The 15,799-nt window shown below is 52.6% G+C and overlaps 1 protein-coding gene across 5 annotated transcripts in view; it reads left to right on the forward strand.

The window, feature by feature from the left end:
* Positions 1-15,799, forward strand: part of samd11 (sterile alpha motif domain containing 11) — a 64,704-nt gene that overhangs the window by 28,617 nt on the left and 20,288 nt on the right. For all 5 annotated transcript variants that reach the window (XM_036532222.1, XM_036532224.1, XM_036532223.1 and 2 more), the window contains exons 4-6: positions 4,341-4,468; positions 11,855-11,947; positions 15,043-15,204. In XM_036532222.1, coding sequence (XP_036388115.1) covers positions 4,341-4,468; positions 11,855-11,947; positions 15,043-15,204 — 383 coding nt within the window. The remainder of the gene's footprint in view (positions 1-4,340; positions 4,469-11,854; positions 11,948-15,042; positions 15,205-15,799) is intronic.

The following is a 15,799-nucleotide window of genomic DNA, read 5'->3' on the forward strand; positions in this document are numbered from 1 at the left end:
CAGGCCCACGTCTCCCTTTAACCGGCTTGGGCCGAGGGGGTAATATCTGGGTCATTATACTGGTCTGGACGCGGGGGATGAGTGGCATTGGCTGGTTTAGGACGCGATTATGGAGATTGTCTTCAGCGTGTGCTTGGCGATAAGAGGGCCTTTGTCATGAGCGGAGCTGTCAAGACCTTCACCCCCCTCCCCCTCCCCCCTCCCCCCCCCCACATAGCCAGACGGCTCGCGCTGAGTCAGCTGCTCGGGTCTTACCTGCCCTGACTCAGATTATGACCTTGGCTGGCCGTCCGTGAGCCCTCATTAAGGGGCCGAACTGGGACAGCGGGGCGAAAGTGTGCTAATTAGCACGGCAAACGGTGCCCTTGCTCTCCGGGGCTTAGCGCAGATCCTTTGAAAGGCGTCTCTTCTTGGGATAATAACCTGCTTAGGTAGGAAATTCAGGATGGCATTATCGTATGGGGAGGGGGTGGGGGGGGGGGCGTGGTGGGAGGGGACTGTCCCCCTCTTTCTCTCTCTCTCCCTCTCTCTCTTTCTGTCGTCCTGTCTTTGTCGCGGGCTAAGCGCTTGGGGTATTTATGAGGAACATTGCGTTTAATCCGCCGAATTTGCTGCATCCATCCTCTGTGACGTGGAGGGTTATATTTGCGATCTGTTGCGCAGATTGCTGTCGAGCTGAGAAGCCGCTGCGGCGTCATTTGCATAAAGGTTCATGCCTTTGGTGTCGCGCTTCAGGACAGCAGCGACAAACTCCAGCGTGGCTCTCGGGCGGGATGCAGGGGTGCTTGTGGTTGGCGCGGTTCAGTAAAATTCACCCCTGACGCCCTCTCTGTGTAAGGGGAGCGCGTGCATTTTCGTTTCCATCTATGATGCACCCGCTTTGCTTCGGTGGTCACTCAGTGATGAAGAGTCTTTCACGAATGCAGTCATGTTCTGGGGTGTAACTTTCTGAAGGGTTCTCCTGTCCTCGATGGGTGGCACTTGCTGCAGACTGAAGGAACGTAATCGTTTAGGTTGGCTGTGTTTATCCCTGCCCAGGGAGCCTGTTGGTTCAGTGCCAGCTTTATTAAAACAACCCTGCTCTGCTTGAACTGAGATTTTTTACAAAAGAGACACAGCACCACTTTGTAAAGAAACGTGCTAAAACATTACTGACATCTAAAACATTTTTAGCGCAGACCAAATTATTATCGCTTATCCAGTCAGGATTAGTGCAGGCTTCGGCATGTCTGTTTTAACGACCCCCCCCCCCCCGCCCCCCCCCCCCAAAAAAAAACCTCCACGCGCCCCTCCCCGCCGCCGAGGCCGACGCCCTCTCCCCTGGACAGGGGGATTAATTGGGGCATGGCGGCAGCGGATGGCGTTTTGCGTGCACTCCTCCTATAATTACCCCGCAGCGGCGGCTCCCTCTCGCCGCGGCACAGCCTCTTCCTGGAGATCAGGGCTGAGCTCTCTTTTTTCGGGGGGGATTCGGGACATTAGCTCGCTGCTCATTAGCCAAGGGGAAGGCACGAGGCACCAGGCATCAGGAACTAATTAGAGGGGCCGTCAATAGATGATCCCCGGAGCTGCTTTTAAGGGCTTTAGCCAAACCTACGCCAGTACATCAATCGCAATTTCAACAGAGATGGAATTTTTTTTTTTAAAGAGGCAGCACTTATTTATTGCGATCATTACTCAGCTAATGATTGCATCCATATATTTTTGTATGCTGTATGCCAATAACAGCAGCCCTCCGGGAATATGCGGTTGTACTGATTCCTGAGTAACTGGGGGGGGGGTGCTTCTTTTTTCGACATCGTTTGGTCACCACAAAGGGGTGTCTGTTTTCGCCGGGATCCTGGCTTAGTCCTGGCCGGACTTGGTAGAGGTTTTTTTTCCCCTCGCAACTTTGACTTGTAAACAAAGTGTTACATTTTTTTCCAAACGGACACAATTGTTTTCATTCAGGCTTTTCGCCGGCCTCGCCGAACTGTTCTTGCGAGGGAGAAAGGAAAAAAAAAAAAAAAACAGTAGGACTCGCTTTCGTTTGTCGGTCAAAGGTAAGGATTTACGGCGATTAAACCCGGGTGTTAGTTGTTGTCCCTGCGTTGTGATCTGATTGCATTATTGCATTAGGGGCAGAGAAGTTTCTAGCTGCGGCGGGGGAAACGCATCTGTCGTTGGCACAGAGGGAGGCTTGTGCTGTGGAGTCGTGCCCCGAATGCGTCCCGCCGCTCCCCGGTGGCAGGCGGCCCGGCCGCTTTGGCAGCGGCACCCTTTTCCCCTCCTCCCAGGGAGCTGTTCTTCAAGCTGAAACCTCTGGGAACACGGTCGCCTGACAGGCGCACGGTTAACCTGACGTGGTCCGAGCGGCTGAATTCCTGGGCGGCGGGGCCTGTAATCTGCCCGGCCTTTAGCGGCGGGAACGGGCGGAGGCTCCCGGACGCGGGGAAAAACCCCGGCCGCTGCTCAGACCCCCACCGGCCGCAGGAGGTTTTTTTTTCTCTCTCTTTCTTCCCAGCTGTCTGCGGGCTGAAGGCCATATTGGGATGTATCTCTCATGTGTCCCATGCCCTAAGCTGGTATTGCACAACATTATGCTGTTTAAGGAGATCAGAGCGGTAATCAGATTTCAATAAAACGCCCCCATGACACAGTTCTCCCCACCTCTCCATAGGTGAGAGACAAGCTCTCAGGGCTGGGGCGCTTAATGAGGAATGACGGGGAGGTGGACATATCCCAACCTAATCCCTAAACCTCCCAGCCTGGGGAGGGGAGGGGTGTCACAGCGCGCACCTGCGCGCAACCTCCCCGATCTGCGGCCGGCTCTCGCGAGCGCTGCCAAACTGCACAAGTGCACAAAACACAAATACCCTTGGGCCGGAGTCAGCGGCGCGTCCCGTGAGCGGGTTCCCCCGGCCAAGTTTCCGAAGTTTCCCCCCTGTTTCTGGCATCCCGACCAGGCAGACAGCACCGCTCCCCCTGCATCGCCCCGAGCCCCTCCCCACGGCGCTGTCAGGACGCCTGTTCCTTACCTGCTAGAGACAGACACGTTCTGGGTCCAAGGCGCTCAAGATCTCCCTTCCAGATTGCCACATCAGAGTATTCATTATCTGCCCCTGGTGTTGCTGAGACGTTTGAAGATTACTCTGATCCGAGCTCGTCTCGCACACCTCCCAGACCAGTATTGATTTGGGGGTGGGTGGTTTAAAATAAAAAAAAGCTAATCACTCCATTTTAAGCCCATAAACCACTTATGAACCCTGAATGTGTTGATTAACGTTTCTTAAGATTGAAGATTAGACAGGATAAGACACAAAATTGCTTGAGGCAGTTGTCTGTCAGTTTTTCTTTTAAGCAGTTTCTGGAAGTGATTAAGATTTGTCCTGGCATCATGGGTGTTTAAAAAGGGTTTGCTGTGCACCTTTCCTCAAAGAGCCCACCCCCCCCCCCCCACTTCCCTCACCCCCCCGGTATAAAATGAAACAAGAGGGAAGGCCGTAGCAGGGTGTAGCGGAGACAGCTGCGAGGTGGACGCTCACAGCCTGTTGCCGTCGGCGGCGTAATCGTCACCTCCTGTGTGCGCTTTCAGACAGCCCAGGCAAAAAAGCGCACAGCGGGGAGCCTATGGACTCTCGGTGACCAATCTATCTGATTAGCGGAGACCTAGACACACAGATTAGCTGCCCATCTCAACAGGGTCAGACGCTGGGAAGTTAGAAGCGTGTTTGGGGCAGAGGGGATAGGCGGGGGGCGGCAAGCTCAGGGGGGAGGGAATAGGTTACCCTCATGGACAATTTCCAATCGCAGTGGGGAATCGTCGAGATGTGCAATTGCGTCCGCCTGCGTTGATCCAGGCACGGGGGAGGCCGCGGGGTGACGGTCATGTGCTCAGCTCAGAGCTAATCAGAGATGGGCTGTTTAGTGTGCCACTGTGAGTAGGTGCCGTTCTCACCTATCAGTCTGTCTTTATTGCATGAATCTCAACACGCTGTGTTGTCACTGTGCTCTTGTAAAATTTTGTGTTGAATTTTAAAATTTTGTGTGTGCTCTTAAAGTGTTCTGCAGAGTATTGTGTAATTAGTATGTAATATAACAAAAAAGACAATACATTACATAGCATACATACATACATACATAGCATTAAGCCTATAGACAGTGGAAAGCAGCGCAGACGGTTTAAGGAAGCAGATTGAGGAGCAGGCATGGTTCATGACAGCTGTGCACGTGTGGATCATTGCGAGCTTTACTGAGTCAGCGCCCCGCCCCACCCCCCCGCGCGTGACGGACGGGGTCATGTGACCGGAGCTGCTCGACTTTGAACCTGAACTCTCTCTCCCCCTGCCGTTCCCTTGCAGCCGTGACAGTGACCTCACGACGATCATCTCCAACCTGCACCACACGCGGCAGACCGGCATGCCCGAGGGCCAGCCCTGCGGAGAGATCAACAGAAGCAGCACCGTCGACGTGGGCTCCGCCGCAGCAGGTACGGGCCGCGTTGCCCAACCCCTCCCCCGCCCCGCCTCACCCCGCCGAACCTCCTCCAGCGAGGTCGTTTTGGGTTTCAGAGTGTAGAAGGTCCAACCCGACACACACGCTGACGTAGATGTTGGCTTTGTGACTTTTTTACATAATTGGCAGTTGGCCGCCTCGCCCTTCCAGTCTCTGGGTCTCTCTCTGTCCTGTGTTTGTTTCGAGTACTGCGTTTTCCACTGCGTTTTTCTTGCCGTGCCTGTATTGCGCCTGGAATTCATCTACACATTCTTTTTTTGCGGAGGGGGATTCTCTGACCAATCCTCCTCGTCGTGGTCCGGGACAACGGTCCCCCCCCATCCTTCCATTTCCGTCACCGTTCCGTAAAGGATTTATTAGTATCAGTAAGTTCGTTTGGCACACTTTGCTTAATTGGCGAGATTAAACGTATTGCTCATCCCCTGGTGTCTCTCTCAAGCCTATTACTTAATGCGCGCTTGACATTTTCTTCCGAGCTCCAAGCTTATTTGTACCCTCGCGATTTCCCACTCCTAATAAATGGCTTTATTAACCCGTAATCCAACATGATCCAAGCAGAGATGGCGTGGAGTGAGGTAATTGAATGCGTTAATTAAAGGGTGGTTATCTGATGTGAATTTTTAGGCCTCGCTGGGACACAGGGAGACTCGGCCCTAGGCCCAGTTACTCTCTACAGTGGTCATCACCTCATGAGAAACAATGTTCCATAAAAGGAGTAGAAGAGAACAGGAAGGTGCTGTGCTTTCAGAAGGAATAGTCATTTCAAATACAGTATTGTCCAGCAGGGATTTGTAAAGTTATAAGTTGTAAGTTATGCTGGGGATAATTATGTGGGGTAAGGATCCCCCCCTTGATAAAAAAATAGAGAAAAATGTTAATTTGATTTGAATGTAATGACAACTGTTTTATGTATTTTTATTTCATCGCACAGTTAAACCCATGGTTATTAGTGTGGTTGCTAGTATGTTACTAGCAGTCAGTCAAAAAAAATGACTGACATCTCTGATACAAAATATTGTTGTTTCTATTCTAACAGTCCTATAGTCCAGCTTGTCTGACAGGTCCAAGCATCCGTGTAGCTATCAACTCCTTATATTCATAAGGTAAAGAGTCTGTTGGCCTTGCTCAGCATTTACAATAATACAAAGCTGCTTTTTGCTGGTCTGTTCAGTTCCATATTTCAAAGTGACTGCTGTGTGTCACCCTGACGAACAGCAAGCTGCTCACTTATTATTTCAGTCTGCGTGTGGAGCGGGGTTTATTTAAATTTGCCCTCACACGGCCCGTGCTGTATGCTTTGAGTGAGCGTCTGGCCATTGAACGACCAGCCATCACCTGTAGGGATGTGTCCCTTTCCTGTAAACTGACGGCTGTGTCTGTGGTGTTGTCTTTTCGTGTTGTTTCACGCCCGTGAGCCATTAACTGGAAACCATCAACCCCTCGTAGGTGTTAAAGAAGTAGCTGCAGTTGCGGGGGTCACTCATATTGCACAGGTGCTTTTGTCTCCGGGTCTCGACGGCGGAATGGGAAAAATAAGAAGGCCGCCGTTTCCAAACCGGAATCGCCGTATCGATTGTTCCTGGAGCCAGCGAGCCCTGCGCTCTGTAATTGAGACGTTGCTTTCGGGCTGCGGTCCCGGCCAGGAAGGTGCTGAGCGGTGGTTTTCTCCCATCCGCCGGCGTGAGCCGTGGCAGTCCGATGTAGCGTCCTTACGGGAAGAGGCGAGAGTTGAAGAACTCCTCGCGCTTGTGGTGAGAAAGAGTGGCGCCTCGTTACGCCCCGGGGGGTGCAATGAGCTGGCCTGAAAGCTTGCGATGTTGGCGCCTCTGTACTGTGGACGCACTGCAACGGAGCGGCCGCTCTTAGTTGCGTCACTGGCTTGTGCGTCTCGGCCCCAGCTGGAATCTTCAGCTGCTGAGCGTCCACTCTTAACTGACACAGTCGTGACGCGGGTATGTCCTCAGTGAACTCTGGGGTTGTCTGTTGTTGTTGCCGTTAATTGTGCTTTGACTCGTGGTGAGCGTGCTTCAGCCTGACGTGTCCACCGTCAGTACGGAACAGCTTACTGTGCCCAGGTGTCAACCTGAGTCACCACGGGGGGCCACCTCACCGTGCCCACCGCAAATGTAAGCGTGGGGCCGTTTCCCCCCCGTCCTGTCATTAGCGTAGGCGTCTCCTCTGCTGCATCTGCTCTGATCTCCGCTCGGGGGTGGGGCGGGGGGGGGGGGGGGGGGGGGGTGGGGGGGGTAAGGGGGATGTGGGATAATTGACCGCAAAATGAGATCGCTCATCCATAGGGGGGGTCTCTTTAGGCGGAACTGCACAGACGCACCCGGAGTTCTTGAACATGAGGTTTGGGGAGACGTTTAGGGAGAGGTTTGGGGACAGGTTTGGGAGAGGTTTGAGGGGGTGTGGGTGGGTCTTGGGAAGACGCTCGTGATCTTAACAGGGAAAATCTCTATTAATTTAGCAATGGATGGAGAGAGACAGTGAGGGATGAAGGAGGCAGACTCCTGGGCGTGGGTGAGGCCTCAGATCTGTTGGCTGGCGGATTAAGCAGGGATTTGGGAGTCCTGTTTAAACAGTTCGCCCCGCGTCTGTAAACAAGTCCAGTCATATCGCCCAGTGTCCCCGTGTATCTAACTCTGTCTGCCAGTGAACAGGGAGAGGAAGAGAGGAAGAGAGAAAGAGAGGGGGGGGGGGCAGAGAAAAAGTGACAGAAAGAAAGAGAGAGAGAGAGAGAGAGAGAGAAGGAGAGAAAGAAAGGTGCTAAGGTGAGGGATGGAGGAAAGACACAAGGGACTCTAGGAAGCAGATTACAAAGTTCCTCTGAGCACTTTCAGGGGAAAAGGCAGGCACCATACACTCAGTTAGTTCCCTTCGACAACTAATTCATCCATCAGTTGAACCAAACCCCTGTGGTAACTAAGGAGCTGCTCTGTGTAATGAGGTTCATCACCAAATTAGTAGCAGCACGCCGTTGTAACGCTTCCTGTACGCGTTTATGCAAATGGAAGAGCCGATGTTTTGGGACCGATTACCATTGCTACTCCCAGCCGCTCAGCAGAAGAGTGTGTGAACTGTGTCTGAGGCTGGAGGTGTTTATTGAATTGATTTTCCTCTATATCTGTTGTATCTAACATATCACATGTGGTCTTTGTAAGAACAGATGCATTATTCATTTATCACACGTTTAGTCATTTAGCAGAGGCCTTTATGCAGAGTGACTCACAAAATGAACACAGGAAGGTTAGGCTAAGAGCACATAGTATATATGAACATGTACCGCATATGCAAACAGGAAGCTGGCCCCTATCAGAGAAGCCTGTTAATTAAAATCAGAGGGGCAAATCGGAGCAGGAGATGTCCCAGCCGTCAGGAGAGAGGCATTGAGGTGGTGTTATCTTTTGCCCACTGTTGGTGTTTCTGTTTTTTGCCTACTGATCTCTTCTGAGTCTATACCTCTAACTCAGGAAAAGTCCCACTGATCTCCTCTGAATTTATAACCTAACTCATCAAAAAGTCAGACTGAGCTGATCTGAATCTATACCCCTAAGTCAGGGAAAGTCTGACTGATTTCCTCTGAATCTATACCCTTAACTCGGGAAATGTCTGACTGAATTCCTCTGAATCTATACCCTTAATTCAGGAGAAGTCTGGCTGATTTCCTCTGAATCTATAACCTAACTCATTGAAAAGTCCTACCGATCTCCTCCACACAGGGCTGTGCTCATGTTTCACATAACCATCATATTTTCTTCCTCTCTCCCTCCATATTTACCCTGTCCATGTGTCCTCTCCCTTCCTCTGTCTCTCTGTGTCTGTCCCTTCCTCCCTTCTCTCATTCTCTTCTCTCTCTCTCCCTGTTTCTCCATCAGCTAATCTGCCTTGTTCTCTCTCTCTCTTTCTCTCCCCCCCCCCCACCCTCCTCTCTCTCTCTCTTTCTCTCTCTCTCTCTCTGTCTCTCTCTCTCTCTCTCCCCCCGGGGGCTCGCTGCAGGAGAGCGGTCCGCGCCTGCCGTCAGGCGGATCGTCCTCCCAGGGAGCGGAAGCACATACCCCCCTCCATCCCCCCCGCCACCCCCCACCCCCGCTCCCCCCCGTAGCCAATCAATGGGCGCCGCTCAGCCCCGGCGGAGCCCCGCGGACACGGGATCAATAAGTTATTAGCACCATTCTGTCAGCCGTAATGCGGAGATTGATCGGGGGGCCGCGGCTCGCGCGCACCGCCCTGCACTTCCGCGGCCCGATAAAGATGACAGATTAAGGGAATAAGAAACGGGAATTAAGGAGCCCGGCCGTCAGGCCTGTCGCTGGCCGGAGGAGAGGAAGAAGAAGTGCCGCTGCTGATTCTTCCTCTTTTTTTTTTCTCCCCTCTTTCTTAACCTTGATCCTCCCCTCCCACCCGCGCCCCTTGCCAAACGGGGTGTTTCCAGCATGAGGGACGAGCCCGCGAGACCGCCGGGTTTAGCGCCGGGCATCCCGCCGCTCTGCCTTGGCGGAGCTGTCTCTGGCGCCTGCAGCATCGCGACGTGTGATGCGGCGCTGGCGACGGGCGCGGAAGGGGCTAGATTTGACGGGGCTCGGGGTGAGACGGGCGAGACCTCTCTTTTGGCGTCAGACGGGAGAGCATCTGCGCTGCGAGGAGCAGCACTTAATTGGCATTAAAAGCTCTCATCCCGAAAATCTCTGACCCTCGGCACCTGATCAACAAGCACAGTGTCTGGGAGGGAGGGTGGGGGTCTGAGTGCTTTCTATTGCTGTGTGTTCTCCCTCTCTCCTCACCTCTTCAGTAATGGACAACTGAAATGTGACGCTCTTATTAGAAGCTAGTATATATAGGTATAGTGTAAAAAAAACTCCCCACACTGTAGATCTACTGTTAATATTTTTAATTTTAAAATGAAAAAAAAACTTGTATTGATTTTTGCTAAACCGAAATACAGCATTGTTATGTGGCGCACAAACACATGAACATACACGCATACACTCACTCCCACACACACACATAGAGACACATGTGCACACACACACGCACACACACGCAGGCACGCACGCTAATAAAACAGCGTGAATGTGAATTTGATAGCGGCCGCGACGGCGGTGGCGTCCTGGTTCCATTTGCGGGGCTGGCGGAACGCTCTTTAATTTACGGAGGCTCTGAGGAAGCCGTGTGATGTCAGCGCACCAGATTACTGATAGGGCCTTTCATTTTGAACTTTAATAAAGCTGTCTGAGTGATTCAGCACACGCCTTGAGTTAACCATGTAGAATAATGACTTAGCCGCCAGCCCGGCCGTGAACTTTTTTCCTTTTGTCAAGCGCGTTATTTCCAAACTTGGAACGACAGAGCCAAAGCCGCTGTGTTCCCTCCCCACAAAGACCTGAGCCCTTGAATCCTGTTATTTGTGGGTATTGATGTTGTTTATAGTGATAATGACTATTATTATTGCTGTTGTAGTATTATGAAAAACTTGAAGGGCACAAACCATGAATTGAATCCAGAGAACCGTGCCAATGCATAAGAGTCGCCCAGGCAGCCGAGGGACCAGGGGCTCAGGGGACAGTGTCCCAGCCTGGCCAATCGGCACGCGAGAGGTGACGGCGTTAGAAAAGAGTCTCTCATATAACCCCCCCTTTGCTGCCGAGGACCCACCCTCACGGTGCTGCCCGATTAGGCGAGATAAGAACCGCCGTTCCAGGGCTCATCGACTCATTAATCTAAGGATTGATTAAACGATTACCGAGCGAGCGCCTGATTTGCAGGGGTACGTAACGGGCGGTGGAGGGGAGAGTGGGAGTTTTATTCTGAAAACCAGCGGGGCAGGCGTTTCCTCAGAGGGTAGAACAAATCAGTGGGGTTAGAGGGGGAGGGGTCTGGCAGGGGGAGGGGTCAGGTGGGGGGGGTTATTGATTGGTCATTTGTGCCCTGGGTGGCGGCAGGGGTCGATCCGGGCCCATTAGCGAGTGCTTTCACACAGTGTCCTTCACTGGGAGGGGAACCGGAGCGCTCTCCCCGGAGAGCACATCAGACCGGACCATTAGGAGTCCCACTGCTCAGCCCACAGGCCTCCGCGCCAGGCTGTCTCTTCAGCGGAGGCCTGCTCATTCCTCCCTCTATCCTTTCTCTCTCTCTTTCTCTGTCTCTCTCTCTTTTGAGAAGTCAACAAAAAAAACAACAATGGGCTGTTTTAACAGCTGTTTTTCAGAAGCTTTGGGAGTGTGGTCTCTCATCACGAGGTGTCATGCTCTCTGTGGCTGGGGGCAAGGGGGGGACGGATGACACGGCTTTCTACCAAACTCAAACCCCTCGGCGTTGGAGCCTCTTATTCAACCAGATCTTGCTTCAGCTGTGGCTGAAGCTAAACAAAGAATACCATCCACCTTCTGTACCCCCCTCACACCTTCTGAGAGCACGAAAGTCCCATTCAGAGCCCCACGCTCAGCCGCCCGCCCCTTCCCCGTGCCGGGGAGCGAGGCGGGAGGAAGCAGGCGCCGCGGCTTTAGGGGGGGGGGGGGGGGGAGCGATGACAAATGGCCTCTTCCTTCCTGCCCGCGTGCCTCGCCGGGCTCTCAGTACACCCCTGCCCTCCGCGTTATTAGCAGGATATTGATTCGAAAAAAAGGGGGGGGTCAAGGGGGGAGTGGATGGTCGTTGTAAGCGTGCGCTAAAGGTTCCTCACTCTGCTTGGATCAGGGTTTGTGCGTTTACTCATACCCTGATTGGAAGAGGACCTTGAGGGCGAGGGACAGACAGAGAGAGAGAGAGAGAGAGAGAAAGGGAGAGAGAGAGCCCATGAGAGACAGAGAGATAGAAAGCACGGGAGAGAGATAGAGAGAGTGAGAGCACGGGAGAGAAACAGAGAGAGAGATGGAGAGACAGGGAAGGAGGGACTTGAGGAGGAGATTCAGTAGGGGGTAAGCGTTGCAGTGAGAGTGTTGAGCGCAGAGAGAGGGAGGGAGGTGGCTCGGCAGATGGGAGGCACGGGGCGTGAACATCGGCCTCTGACTGAGCAAGGACACGGCCAAGGTTGGGCCTGCCCCATTTTTGCTCTCTTTTTCCTTTCTCCATCCTCTCTCTTTTTTTTTTGGGGGGGGGGGGGGTGATAAGCCTTAGGTCTGCAAAAGGAGGGAGGCCCCAGTCCCCTTGCAGGGACCCCCACTGCACAAGAGTAAGAGCCTTGCCCACGTGGGCCCTCTCCTCTCCTCTAACAGCACACTCCGCTGTTTCGACACACATTCATTCCCATGATGCACGTAGGCAGTCGAACGAGCCCAAAACACCCTGGGCGCATACATGTGCTTTACTGTATTTTTGGAGCTCAGACCTGTATGCTGACCGACGGTTCCTCTTCTTGCAGATGATATTTTAGGCAAGAGAAGATCATACTCCCCGAACAACAGCAGCGATTGTCCTTCAGAGAGCAAGAGACCCCGCAGCCTGTCTCCTAAAGGTAAGAGCGGAGGTGGGCTTTCATCTGGGCCTTACCTGTGTGCATGAGTGTGTGTGTGTGTGTGTGTGTGTGTGCGCGTGTGTGTGTGTCTGCATGTGGGTGTATGTGTGCGTGTGTCGGGGGGAGGGTGCCTTGCCCACAGCAACAGAGAGCAATTGGGCTGAGTGTCAGCCTGGGAAATTAGAAGTGCAGAGTGGGGGAGTGCCACTTCTGTAATTGCGGAGCATGGGGCGCAATCAAAGAAACACACAGACACACACTCAGTCATGCACACACTCACACACAGATACACACACACACACACATGCGCATTCAGACACATGTATACACACGCTTTCAGATACACATACATCACTTACTCACACATACACACATTCAGGCACACACACACACACACACACACACACACGTACTCTCACACACACAGAAACACACACACACACGCTCAGGCACGCACAGGCGGGGGAGGGGGCGTCCCTGCCGGAGGAAATCATTAAATAGGAATCAAATGCGGGGCTCCTTTCATGTCTCTGCTTTCGTCTGGCGGAATGACAGAGTGGAAGCAGCAGCCTAGGGGCGGAGGTGGGGGGGTGATGGGGGGGTTTAACACAGCCGTGAAAAAAAAACAGGGAAGATACTGTCAGCCTCCCACATGACAGCAGCACTCTCTGGCCTAATCGCAGTGGCTCATTGGGAGAGTGGCCGCGGTTTAGAGTTACCAAATCTCTCTGTGCATATGCGGGTAGTGGTGGACCCTGCTTCCTAGGAAAAGGTTGCTGCCTTCCCACAATGCACCGTGTTCCATAACCAAGAACCAAGGCATGTAACTACCATAGATATCCTTACCGATTGTGGAGAATCACACAAGTGCTCTGAGGAATAGACTCATTTTTCAAATTTTTGAGAACTTACACCTCCCTGGCCGGGTGAGAGCGGCAGAACTTTTTGTTTCGGAAACAGGGAAAACAGTTTGATGCTAATTCGCGATGACCTGTGAAGGCCTCGCTTTGCGGCCGTGCTTGGCGCAGCACGCAGGGAAAACACGTGTGTGTTCGAGTATACGACCTGCAGCGATTAAACCACTGCCTCAGCCGGCACCTTAACGGGGGCATGTGCAAAAACGCAGGCTGCCACGATTAATTGGATGGATTAATCAGCTACAGATTTTTATCTCTTAATCAATTAAGTTTTCTTAATTAGCCAAATGAATCAAGATTTTAATTAAATTTACATGATTATTTTGTTTGTCGCCCAGTATCCCAGTGGGAGCGGGGGGAGCTAAGTCTGAGTAGATTATTTTCTTCAGTGAAAACTAAGCTCCCAATGTAAATCGCCTTGTTGCGTTTAAAGCAACGGTGAATCTTAAGCCATTCTTGGTAAAAGCTTGTTTGAGGAAATAAAACAGTAACAAAATGTTGTTATTACTAAAACCCACATAGTGTAAACTGTCAACCGTCGAAATTCCATGCCGTTATCCAGTGTTTTCTTTAAGATAGGATAAACAGGAGCCTCGACCCACGCACGTGAACTGCCGTTTCCTGTCCCTGCTCCTGGGGTCCTCCTGAGAGCAGCCGAGGGTCAGCAGACTCCGGGCGGGGAGCGCGAGGGCGGCGGGGCGGGCAGATGGAGCACCGGGCTCGCCCTGGTTTCGCCGGCGCGGCTCATGAATGAGTGATGATTCCCGCTACTTAGTGGCTTAAATAATAGATGATGCAGTTTTAAAAAGCATTGATTGCGGGAGGGAGGGGAGCGGGGGATTGTGGGAGCGCAGGCGAGCATGAGTTCAGGGCCAGGTGCGTGGACACGGGAGGTTTTGAGTGTGAGAAATAAGGTTACTCATATCGTGGGTCGTGTTCTGGATCTGACGGGCCCAGCATGGATAGTGCAAAACATGCAGATCTGCCCAGGTCAGAGGCTTAACAGCAACAGGTCCCCTTACCTTCCAGCAAGCCTGACGCCACAGTGCGTGGTGGAGAAGCCTTGACTCAGAGCACCATCCCTGTCACCGTGGGGGAGAGTGCGAGATTGACGGGCGTCCCTCACCAGACGCAGACAGTGGGAGGGGCGGGTGGTCGCCCCCCGCCTGAGGGGTGGGCGGCGTGAGCAGGCGAGCCTCTCCTGCACCTGGCAGAGGAGCAGGGATCCGCGCCTCAGGATTTCCTCCTAATGACTAAAGCAGACAGAAAAGCTGCAATGAGCCGGAATTATCCGCGGCTGAGCGGAGCGGGGGAGAGGCTAACAAACAGATTCCGAGGAGGAATGTGGCCCTGTTTATTTCCCCATGCGGTGTGCACAGGCAAACAAACACACACACGCGTGCCGACTTACACACACACACACACACACACACACACACACACACACACACACACGCACATGCCGACTTCCACACACACATACACATATATATGCACTGTCTCTCATACACACACGGATACACACACACACACACACACACACACACACAGACACATACATACGCATATATATGTGCTGACTCTCATAAACACACACACACAGATACACACACACGCTGAGTCTCATATACACACACACACACACACACACACACACACATACACACACACACCTGAAGAGCCCTGGGGGGATTAGGTGGCGCTTGGCAGAGACAGAGACGCAGTTTTTCCTCCCACATAGCCCCCCCTCACGCACACCCCCCACTCCGCTCCAACTTGCCTGCCCGGAGCCAGGCTCAGGTTTCAATGAGGAGGGTAAAAATACCCCCCTCCAACCCGGCCCCCCTGAAACACCAGACCACAGCACAGCTCAGAGAAACTGACTCAGACCTGCCTCTTGTGTAAATGCTCTCTGTATGTGTGCATAAATATATATATACCAACACATATATATTAATACACATACACAAACATGCATCTGTAGATCTGTGTGCATATATAGACATCTCTATCTGCACGTGTCTTGATGTTCATACTCTTATTTCCGCTGTTGTTTTTCTTTCGAGCTGATGCGTTGTTTCCCTCCGCACCCCCTGCTGCGCTCCCGTTAGTTACCCCCCGGCGCCTGTGCAGAAAGGATGAGCCAACGACAAGCGTGTTTCTCTCTCCCCCCTCCAGAAAACTCCCACACCCCTGCGCTGGAGCCTCTGGCCGGTCACATGACCCCGGAGGAGCACTACAGGCGGATGATGTCAGCGCTGAACGAGCACGGGTCCTACGACGAGCAGCAGCAGCGGCTGTACCAGCTGGCCAACAGCATGGGCGTCCCCAGCCACGGAGGTGAGCCCCGAGCCCTTTTCCCTGGCTTTCGTGCGCCCCTTTCGTCTTTCCTTTCCCCCTGTCCACAAGCTTTGGGCCACACCATGCCAGCCACCATTGCTTGTTTCACTTCCCTCCTCACTCTCCCAAAGCTTTGACCCCCTCGACCCTATCCTTTGAGCCCCTCTGCCGCCCCTCGACCCCCCTCTCTCATGTCTTGACCCTATTTCCTTCGACTTGACCCCCCTTTCCCTCACTCTGATGCTGGAACGTTCTTTTTTTCTGCTACATTGATTACCTTTTTGCTGGTTGTAGGTGTAAATGGCATAGCTTTCACTGTAACAGTAGCGTGACCCTGTACACAGCTCAAAGAAAACGCAGGTTCGAGCTCCATGTGTAAGAACTACAAAAGCTATGAAATGAGTGGAACTCTACGCTAAGTGGGCACAGTTTGAAACCAAGCGAACAATTTACGATGATTCATTTTTCCACATGTAAAATAAGAGGGAGTAGCTAATTGCAGCAGGGGAGCTTTCATTTATCTGATAATTATCCTGATTTTGTTTTTGGTTGTTGTGTGTGATTAACGAGCATGCCAATTTAAGCAAGGCTCACT

The sequence above is a fragment of the Megalops cyprinoides genome, chromosome 6 (assembly GCF_013368585.1).
Source record: "Megalops cyprinoides isolate fMegCyp1 chromosome 6, fMegCyp1.pri, whole genome shotgun sequence".
NCBI classification, from domain to species: Eukaryota; Metazoa; Chordata; class Actinopteri; order Elopiformes; family Megalopidae; genus Megalops; species Megalops cyprinoides.